At 60.0% G+C, this 10,089-nt stretch overlaps 1 protein-coding gene across 1 annotated transcript in view; it reads right to left on the bottom strand.

Moving 5' to 3' along the window:
- POMT1 (protein-O-mannosyltransferase 1) overlaps positions 1–9,659 on the bottom strand; it is a 13,452-nt gene extending 3,793 nt beyond the window's left edge. Inside the window, exons 1-13 of the mRNA XM_005882140.2 lie at positions 9,479–9,659; positions 8,320–8,426; positions 7,898–7,948; positions 7,311–7,457; positions 6,434–6,545; positions 6,042–6,107; positions 5,867–5,960; positions 5,562–5,717; positions 4,584–4,714; positions 3,941–4,036; positions 2,555–2,647; positions 1,939–2,035; positions 273–365 (exon numbers count right to left, since the gene is read on the bottom strand). Coding sequence (XP_005882202.1) covers positions 273–365; positions 1,939–2,035; positions 2,555–2,647; positions 3,941–4,036; positions 4,584–4,714; positions 5,562–5,717; positions 5,867–5,960; positions 6,042–6,107; positions 6,434–6,545; positions 7,311–7,457; positions 7,898–7,948; positions 8,320–8,426; positions 9,479–9,600 — 1,365 coding nt within the window. The 5' untranslated portion in view covers positions 9,601–9,659. The remainder of the gene's footprint in view (positions 1–272; positions 366–1,938; positions 2,036–2,554; positions 2,648–3,940; positions 4,037–4,583; positions 4,715–5,561; positions 5,718–5,866; positions 5,961–6,041; positions 6,108–6,433; positions 6,546–7,310; positions 7,458–7,897; positions 7,949–8,319; positions 8,427–9,478) is intronic.
- Positions 9,660–10,089: the final 430 nt, after the last annotated feature.

The raw sequence follows: 10,089 nt of genomic DNA on the forward strand, positions 1-10,089 counted from the left end.
CCCCCCTCCCCTCTGAAAAAAAAAAAAAAAAAAAAAAAAAAAAAAAAAAAAAAGAGGGCGTGAGGGGCGAGCCAGGCCCTGGCTCATCCCAGCCAGCGCTCCATGAGGTCCTCATGTCCAGGCTCAGTTCTGAGGCCTTAGAAAGGCCCCCCACCTTCAGTGGAAACACAGCACCCACTTGGCACAATGTCCGGGGAAGGGCAGGCTCGGCCGGGAGCCGCGCACAGACCTGTGGGCCGAGATGCAGGCTCGGGTCAGGCAGCAGCCCTTACCTTCAGGATGGCCGACGTGTTCAGGTGCACGAGGCGCACCTCCGACAGGATGGTCTTCCAGACCTCGGCGTCCGACTCTCTGTTCACGATGTCCTATGAGAGCAGATCTGCCCGTTACATTTCCCTCTCATTTCCCTCTCGGGCTTCCTTCAACAGGAAGGTGAGGCCAGTCACACGCGCCGAAACTGATGGCTGATCCTGGGGGGCCAGCGGGCTGATCCTGGGGCTAGTGGGCTGATTGGGGGCCAGCGGGCTGATCCTGGGGCTAGTGGGCTGATTGGGGGCCAGCAGGCTGATTGGGGGCCAGCAGGCTGATCCTGGGGGGTAGCGGGCTGATCCTGGGGGGTAGCGGGCTGAGCCTGGGGGCACAGTGCCTCCTGCAGCAGCAGCTCAGCCTTCAGGCAGAGACCAAAGACCGGTCTTGCCCTGCGCTTCTGGGATGCCTGCTCACCCACAGGGCTTAGAGCTCGGCCCAGATGCAAAGATGGAGCAATGGAAGTTAGAGACCGTCCCTGAAAGCTGTCCCAGGGGACTCCTGACATCGGGTAATAAACAACTGACATCTGAGGAGCACTTGGCATTGTTGTGGCCTCGCGAGGGCGCCGTGAGGTGGCGTAGGGGCCGCACTGCGGTCAGCCTGCCTCCCCCTGCTCCGTGTGGGGCTGACGGGGCCACCAGCAGGGACTGAGCAGGAGGAGAGGGATCAGCGAGGAGACCTCCGCAACAAGCCAGCAGCGGGAGGGCCTGGGACTCTTGGGACAGCTCCCGATGTCACAGAACAGGCACAAACAACTCCCATGGAGGCGGGAACGCCAGGGGAGAGGAGGGCGAAGCAGGTGCATGAGAACATCACAGCACATGGACGTCTGTCGCACGCGAAGGGGAGGAGAGGTGCTGCTGGGCACAGACATGGAAAAGCAGCCCCGCCTTGCTGAGGGCCACCAGCCACACCCAGCGCGCTGGACATGCAGCTCACACCACTGAACACACGGGGCTGAGTGGGGAGCTGCCGCTGCAGGAGCCTCGGGGAGGCGACCCCAGTGCCATTACTCAGCTCACGCCCTTGAACTCAGACAGCCAATGTCCAGGACACCAGGACGTTCCCCGCCACCTTTCCTAGGACACCGCCTGCATCCTGGAGAGCGAGACTCGTATAAAGGGCCATGTGGCCCTGGTCGCTCAGAGGAAGGCGGCCACTATCCCAGCTGCCGTGGGAAGGGGCAGCCCCAGGACTCCCCCGAGGGCCAGGCCTCTCCCAGGGGAGCCTGCGATGGGGCAGGTGTTCCTGTCAGGCCAGGCCGACCGAGGCTCCTGGGTGACTGAGGGTGCTGGAGCCCCGACCCCAGGTTCAGTGACCTGGCCTTGACGCTGACTAAGTGACCAAGCCAGAGGCACCTCCTCCTGGCAGAACCACATGGGCCACAGAGCCCAGCAGCAAGCATTTACCAACCGTCTGTATACTCTTTGTCTGATACCAGCGCCCCCAGATCCATGATCTGTGGAAGTCTCTAATCCCTGTAAAAGCAGCCACAAACTCTGATGACCGTATCCCTTCCCAGGTTACCCCTGAACCTGGATCACGCTAAACGGCAGTTTCCAACGTCCTGTTAGAAGGTGCGTGTGCTGATGGTGGTCACTCCCCGTCTCTGCAGTGCCCGCGACTCACCAGCCTCCAGAGGCTCTGGGCGGGCATGGAGATGTTGTAGTCGATGTAGCAGGACACCTCCTGCGCGTGGGGGTTCAGGGGGGCTGCCACGTCGTGCCTGCAACACCAAACAATGCTCACGGGAATTCCTCAGCTCACTGTTTCTTTAAGGGGAAAAGCCGCTTTTCAGAAACAGAGCCAGCTCAGCCCAAGGGGCAGCGGTCCTGTAGTCGCTATGACCCAAGGATGCCAGATCACATTGACAGAAAGTATGGCGAGCGCCCGGGGACGCTGGGTGGTGGTGTAGTGAGGGGCGGCCCAGCCCCCGAAATACAGGGGCTGCTCAGAGGCTGAGTTAGGTCAGGGCTGAGAGCAAACATGTCCCCACCCTCCTGCCCCACTGAACCCCAGTCCCAGTCCTGCTGGGCTCACTGACACAGCGGGGACACCACCGACAGAGGAGCCCACTGCACCCTGAGTGCGCGAGCCTGGCTGCTCTCCCCTCACCTGGCCCCTCACTAGAGCCATCTCCCTCCCTCTGCTCCCCTCAGCTGCCGTCCCTGGGTCCCCTCCCGCAGGGAGTGCAGGGGAGCACAGCTGGGAACTGGGAGGAGGAGGGAGGGTGGCATGGACTCACGTGTTGAGGAGGCGGCTGGTCATGCCGTGCACCAGCTGCACCACGTCCCCGTGCCGCACGGGCCTGGGCGGGTTGCTCACCTCCAGCTGGTGCCTGGGAAGACAGGAGCCGCATGTCACCTGGTCGTGTCCAGGCCCTGGGTGCTCCCAGGTGGACAATTGGGAATGTGCAGCCGCCCAACCAGTTTGTCCCTTGTACGAGGTGAGTTCGTGTCAACAACCATGTCACTGAACTCGTTTCTGAAACCTATGGCCACTTTCCAAGCTTCCAAACGTGGTCCCGTCTGCCACCTTCACACTTGGCTGCTCTGTGCTACCTACCAACACTGCGGGGCCCACTCAGAGATCCCTCTCTCACAGACCTGCTCAGTGCCCGCCCGGGGAAAGGGACGCAGGGCCCACTGACCTCGACATGCAGGGGCAGGTGAGTGGGGAGGGCGGGCAGGAGGAGTGGGAGCAGGTGAGTGGGGAGGGTGGGCAGGAGGAGCTAGAACAGGTGAGTGGGGAGGGCGGGCAGGAGGAGCTAGAACAGGTGAGTGGGGAGGGCGGGCAGGAGGAGCTAGAACAGGTGAGTGGGGAGGGCGGGCAGGAGGAGCTAGAACAGGTGAGTGGGGAGGGCGGGCAGGAGGAGCTAGAACAGGTGAGTGGGGAGGGCGGGCAGGAGGAGCTAGAACAGGTGAGTGGGGAGGGCGGGCAGGAGGAGCTAGAACAGGTGAGTGGGGAGGGCGGGCAGGAGGAGCTAGAACAGGTGAGTGGGGAGGGCGGGCAGGAGGAGCTAGAACAGGTGAGTGGGGAGGGCGGGCAGGAGGAGCTAGAACAGGTGAGTGGGGAGGGCGGGCAGGAGGAGCTAGAACAGGTGAGTGGGGAGGGCGGGCAGGAGGAGCTAGAACAGGTGAGTGGGGAGGGCGGGCAGGAGGAGCTAGAACAGGTGAGTGGGGAGGGCGGGCAGGAGGAGCTAGAACAGGTGAGTGGGGAGGGCGGGCAGGAGGAGCTAGAACAGGTGAGTGGGGAGGGCGGGCAGGAGGAGCTAGAACAGGTGAGTGGGGAGGGCGGGCAGGAGGAGCTAGAACAGGTGAGTGGGGAGGGCGGGCAGGAGGAGCTAGAACAGGTGAGTGGGGAGGGCGGGCAGGAGGAGCTAGAACAGGTGAGTGGGGAGGGCGGGCAGGAGGAGCTAGAACAGGTGAGTGGGGAGGGCGGGCAGGAGGAGCTAGAACAGGTGAGTGGGGAGGGCGGGCAGGAGGAGTGGGAGAAGGGGAGTGGGTGAGCATGGGCAGGAGGAGCGGGAGCAGGTGAGTGGGTGAGCATGGGCAGGAGGAGCAGGAGCAGGTGGTGTAGGCCCTACTGGCCACCGTGCGGTCAGGCCTGAAGGCCCAGGACCTGTACGCACCTCCCGGGGTCCTTGACAATCCACCAGTTGTTGACATCTTTGAAGGGGTAACAGGTCACCTGCTGCTGGTGGGAGCTGCCCCGGCCGTTCTCGTAGCTGCATGGGAGGGTCAACAAAGACTGGGTCTGCAGGGGGCCCTGTAAACTACCCAGCATGGTGTTTAGGGGAAAATAAGGATAAAACAGTTTAAGAGGGGCCAGAACATGGGACCTTTCGTGGGCAGAACATGACCAGTGTGGGGTCATGAGGCCGCCTCGCGGGTGTGCCAGGCCCTCCGCCCAGCGAGCCCTCTCACTGGTTTACACGCAGAAATACCAAGACTCTGACAATCAGGCCCAAGAGCTCAATTCCCTGTCTCCCCGACCCTCTTCACATAATGTGAAAGTTGGTAACAGAAAAAGTACGACATTCTATCACTTCCAATAAAACAGCACTTTCCTTACCTCAGCGGGTAGGTGCTCGGGTGGGAGTGGAGCCAGCAGGGCACAGGCTTGCCCGAGGCGCTCTTCAGGGTGACCTGTGAGCCGTAGGCCACCTCCAGGGGCTGGCCTTGCGTGATCCGAGCCAGCCCCCCCTACAAAGGCCAAAAGGGGCAAGTGAGAGTAACATTCAATAACTTCCAATAAAACAGCACTTTCCTTACCTCAGCGGGTAGGTGCTCGGGTGGGAGTGGAGCCAGCAGGGCACAGGCTTGCCCGAGGCGCTCTTCAGGGTGACCTGTGAGCCGTAGGCCACCTCCAGGGGCTGGCCTTGCGTGATCCGAGCCAGCCCCCCCTACAAAGGCCAAAAGGGGCAAGTGAGAGTCAGGGTTCCCCTGCACAACCCTCCCCCACCTGGGAGCATATTCAGGGTGCTGGCAATTATAATTACACTAGAGGCCCGGTGCATGAAATTTGTGCACGGGAGGAGGAGGGGTCCCTCAGCCTGGCCTGCACCCTCTCCAATCCAGAACCCCTCAGGGGATGTCCGACTACTGGCAGTCGGACATCTCTCTTGCAATCCAGGACCGCTGGCTCAACCACTCACCTGCCTGCCTGATCACCCCTAATCACTCTGCCTGCCTGCCTGATCGCCCCTAACTGCCCTCCCCTGCTGGCCTGATGGCCTCTAACTGCCTCTGCCTTGCCCCCATGACTGTGGCTTTGTCTGGAAGATGTCCGGTCTAATTAGCACATTACCCTTTTATTAGTATAGATAAGACACAGCTCTGTCGTGTTACACTGATCAGAACCACTGATGGCATGCCCCCTCGGAGGCAGGGCTTGTGTCCATTTACGAGGTGAGAAAGCCGCTTGCCAGCATTTCCGAACAGGTTGGTGTGACTCCAGGCCACAATTCCAACCACCTCAACTGGTGCATTTGGCTGTTTCTGCAAAGTTCGTGTGAATGAGGCCGAGTTGTCTGTCCTCTGAGGCTTATGCGGCCGCCGGAGCCTGTGGGACCTCGCAGGGGTCTCGGGGCCACTCTGCGTCACAACGATGGAGCTACCCCCCACTCACGTCTGCACCCTCGGGACACTCAGACCAGCTTACAGTCCCGAGGCGCAGGCCTCCTTTCTCACTCTGATGCTCATCCGACAGTGTTTACGTAAGAAACCGAGTCTCCCACGGTCTCTTCTCACCTCCAGGCTGGCCTGGAACGCGCTGGACATGATCTGGTCGTGGGGCCCGGAGCGGCAGAGCAGCGTCAAGTGGACGTAGAAGAACAGCAGGTACGTGACGGCCGGGACGACCACCAGAGCCACAGCGCGGGCCAGCACGTGGCACAGCACACAGACCTTGGCACACAGGGGACACAAGCCCCTCGCACGCAGGCCCCCACTCCTGCGCCCTCCTGAGCCTGTCCACCAAACACCCCGCCCACCCCGTGCACCCTGTCCACCAAACACCCCGCCCACCCCGCGCACCCACACGGCAGCTCCCCTACATTGGACAGAGCCCGGTCTCCGATCAGGTGCCAGGTGTGGACGGCGGCGACTCCGAGCACCAGCAAGTAAGTGAAAATGCCCATGTACTTGATGCTGAAGAGACCAATGGAGGGGAAGTTAAAATGAGACAGACGAGGAGGGCGCAGGCGCTGCCTCAGACCCGGCCGGACTCACCCAACAGCGCAGGAGCAGGCCACTCCGGTCAGCGTCAGCCACAGCCACCAGCTCGGGGAGAAGGGCCTGCGGGCAGGGCGGAGGCAGAGCTGAGAATGGGTCTCCGCGATCCCCAGGGTGGCTGCCTGGACCGAGCTTCAGAGACGCGGAAAATGGACCCCCTTCTCCCCATCATCGGTCCGCGAGTTCTCTTTTTGGCCAGAACATTTCTCCAGTTTAAGTTACAGAAAAACGAGGATGCGTTTATGAAGCCATGAGCTGAGGGCCGGTCTGAGTGGCTGCAAGACAGCCAGCGGGCACGCCCGGACGAAGAGGCTCAGCGCTTTCTGGGTGGACAGGCCGCCCAGACTCTTCCTCCTCGTTAACTACAAGGACCGGTCCCCGGGCCGTACCTGTGCTTCTGGGAGTTGGAGAACTTCAGGTAGGACAGCACGGCCAGTAGATTAAAAAATATTAACAGCGATTCCAAAAGCATCAGCCTGGCCTGCGTGATCAGCGCATTCTCTGTTGGGAGGAGCAGTGTGTGTTGGAAGGAAGCAAAGGCGTGAAGATCAAACCCCCACAAAGCAAACGCTCCCAGGCGCTCAGAGCGGACGGCGGGACGTCCCGTTCAGCATGGGGGTGTCTCCACAACCATGAGGGCAAGTTCTTAGGGGGAGTCACACCCACTGAGACCGTGTGACCTTGGGCAAGTCACGGAGCTTCTCTGAGTCTGTCGTTTTCTCATTTGCAGAAGCAACACCGGCTCTGTGGGCGCCGTGCGTGCTATGGCCTGATGTTGGCAAAGGGCCTCCATTTTCTCTACAGATGGTCTGACTTTGCATGCGAGTTCACTTCATTTGTTGGGAGACCTGGGCTGAAAGGCCCTGTCTGAGGAATACCCACTAACTCCTCTGCCATGGCCATGGGGTGGGGCCCGGGAGGTGGTGGAACCCGGCAGGCCATCCGGGAGTGGCAGACGTGGGTGCAGGTGGAGGTGTTCACCGTTACCCAGGCACCTGTCTGGACAGCCCCAATTCATATGGCCCCACCCCCACAACGTGAAGTCTGGCCACCCACCTCCACAGCCCCCAGCCTGAGAGCGGGGTGACCCCCAGAGTCAGATGTGGACCAACTGCCTCAGCTTCCTTCCATCCTTGGAGCAGAAGCTGCTGAGGGGGGCACGTCTACTAAACTCCGAGCTCTCCTGGGCCACACACTGAAGCGTAGCCAAGGCCCGCCTGTGGCTCCTCCTGCACCAACCAAAGCCGGCCGAGGCCCAGGCCTTACCGATGAGCATCAGCAGGGCGGCTCCCATGGCGGCGCAGTGAGAAAATCGGAGCTCCCACAGGATCTGGTAGGCCATCGGCACCGACAGGGCCCCTGCGAGGGCCGGCAGCAGGCGCAAGGACCACACGGGCACGTTGCTGCTGTATTCTGGAACGCAACCACAGCGGAGCTGAGCGCACCGTGTTTGCAAACAGAGTTTCACACTCACAGACTCCAGTATGAGCGTTCACGACACTGGGGGCCTCATCGGGAACTGGTGTGTGAGCACGCCTTTGAGATGCGCTCGCTAGTCAACGGCACACAGGAATGAGACTAAGGATCTGAAATTAGTTCGTGCTTTACCCCACCTATCTCCTAAGTCGCTGTGGCAACACACACGATTCGTACATCCAAGAGAGACACAGAGGAACCATTGTCACTAAACACTAAGATGTTCACCAGGTTTTTCGAAAGTCTGTCACGTGTACCCAAACAATCGATCACACCCTGGACTCACATTAATAAACCAGTTGTTCATTCCTATGAAGGCCACTAGCTCCCCATTCTAATACATGCAAATTAGCAAGGGCAGTGAAAATGAGATGTACCTGCTCCAATTCTGTTCCACACAAAGTTGCCGTCGAATCCTCCCAAATAACCTAAAACAGGATTGATCAGCGACGAGCCGTTCAGCAGTGTTTCAGGAGTGCCGAACAGTGGCGGCCAACAGCAAGCAACAGTCAATAAATAATAAGACATGACCACTGCCCTCAAGAAAGTTCGTGTATAAGTTTAAAAATATATATATTTTTTTATTGATTTCAGAAAGGGAGGAGCGAGAGATAGAAACGTCAATGACGAGAGACTCATTGATCGGCTGCGTCCTGCACACCCCCCACCGGGGATTAAGCCCACAACCCGGGCATGTGCCCTGACTGCGAATTGAACTGTGACCTCCTGGCTCACAGGTCCATGCTCCACCCCTGAGCCACGCCGGCCGGGCCCTCCTATAACTCCTGAAGGTTCCTACCTCCCAAGGCCAGCAGCATGTGGCCAAAGGGCGGTCCGCTGCCATCCAAAAAGAAGACCCGCTTCATGTAAAAAGAGATGTACTGCCCGTAATAGACTTCATCGAAACTGGAAAACAAACCCACAGGCACTTCACTATGAATCTGAGCCGCAGAAAGGCACCAGCGTAAATGTACACCTGCGTTTCCAAACGGCTTCAGGGCGCGATCGGCAAGGGTCCGATCTCCGCCCCAACCACGTCGGGTCCCCAGGTGTGAAGACACGTGTACACAGCCTTCCCCGAAACACAGGCTCTGTGTGTCTCCCTCGCTCTGGACTTAGGGGTGTGCCGTTAGCCGGTCCCTGAAAGGCCTTCCAGACCCGAGGCCAACCCCCGTGTCCACCAGCTCCATGCAGGAACCCACTGTGACAAAACGCTTTCAGGTGAAGACACAAAGGAATTGCCGTCCATTTTTTGAGGTGTGATGATGCTACTGTGGTCTTGTGTTTTATTAAGAATCTGGGTCTTTAAGAGACACTAGTGCACTGAATTACTTACGAAAAAAATATGTCTATGATTTGCTTCCAAAAATCCACTGCAGGGAGGGGGTGGCTATCCTATATAATAAAAGGCTAATATGCAAATTGTCCCCTCCACCCGGAGTTCGACCAGGGGGCGGGGTCGGCTGGCCAATCTCCCGCGTCCCCTCCCCACAGCCAGCCCAGCCCGATTGGCCAATTGGGGCCGCCGTCTGGCCCCCACCCCTGAGTTGATAACTGTAGAAGCTGGGTGGTGAATACAGGGGTGAGGGGGTCATCATACTATTTTCCCCGTATTTGTATATGTTTGATGCTTTCCATAATAAAAAGTTAAACAAAGAGGAACACAGGTATTAGATAATAAATAGCCCTTCACTAATAAAAGGGGTTGTTTCCCATTATAACAGAGAACACCTCTAAGGTCAATGAGGACTCACTCCCATATTCCTCAGCCTCTGCCCCCAACCTCCAGGTCTCAAATGGTCCCCTGGGGCTGCTGCGCCTGCCCCGGCCCAAGGGCAGGACTGGGCAGTGGGCTCTGCAGGGGTTTCCTGGGACAAACCAGCCTCTCCTCTAACTGCCCCGAACCCCAGCATTTCCCTCTCCCGCTCATGCTGTTTAACCGGCACGGTTTGGCTTACACCACAGCCCGGGGGTAGGTGAGGCGCCACAGCCTGCTCAGCAGCCCCGCCGCCGTCAGAGCCACGACGGTCAAGTTGACATCCGCGGTCACCACGACGGGGCGCTGCAGAAACCCCAACATCTTGCAGAAGAGCCAGCCGCGAGGAGTCCCTGGAAAAGACCTGGAGAGTAAACGGGTGGCAACCGGGAAGGCCCCGAGGCGGTGAAGAGGACCTCGGATGCGCCAGGCAGCACCGCCCTCGGGAGGCGCCCGTCACCCCCGGTGGGCATGCAGGACCCTCAGACTGAGCACCATCCATGCAACCCCTGCCAGCACCGTGGGGGTAGGGAGGACGCTGTGAACGAAGGAGGCGGCCTTCCCGCCCTCCCCACGGGGCAGCGCGGCCGGGGACCTCCACCTTCCGAGCCTCGGAGCCTCCTCTGCCCCGCGCGCCTCCTTCCCGTCCCGCCTTGGGCAGCACTGGCCCTGGCGCCCCCTTTCTCACCGGGGGCTTCACCCTCCCTGGACCTCCACTTCTCGAAGGTACGTCCGCCCTGGACGCCCCGCTCCTCTCCCCGGGCGCCCCTCCCCCCCGCAGGCTGCTCTAGTCCCGGGCCATCTTCACCGGAG

Source organism: Myotis brandtii, unplaced genomic scaffold, assembly GCF_000412655.1.
Source record: "Myotis brandtii unplaced genomic scaffold, ASM41265v1 scaffold699, whole genome shotgun sequence".
NCBI lineage: Eukaryota > Metazoa > Chordata > Mammalia > Chiroptera > Vespertilionidae > Myotis > Myotis brandtii.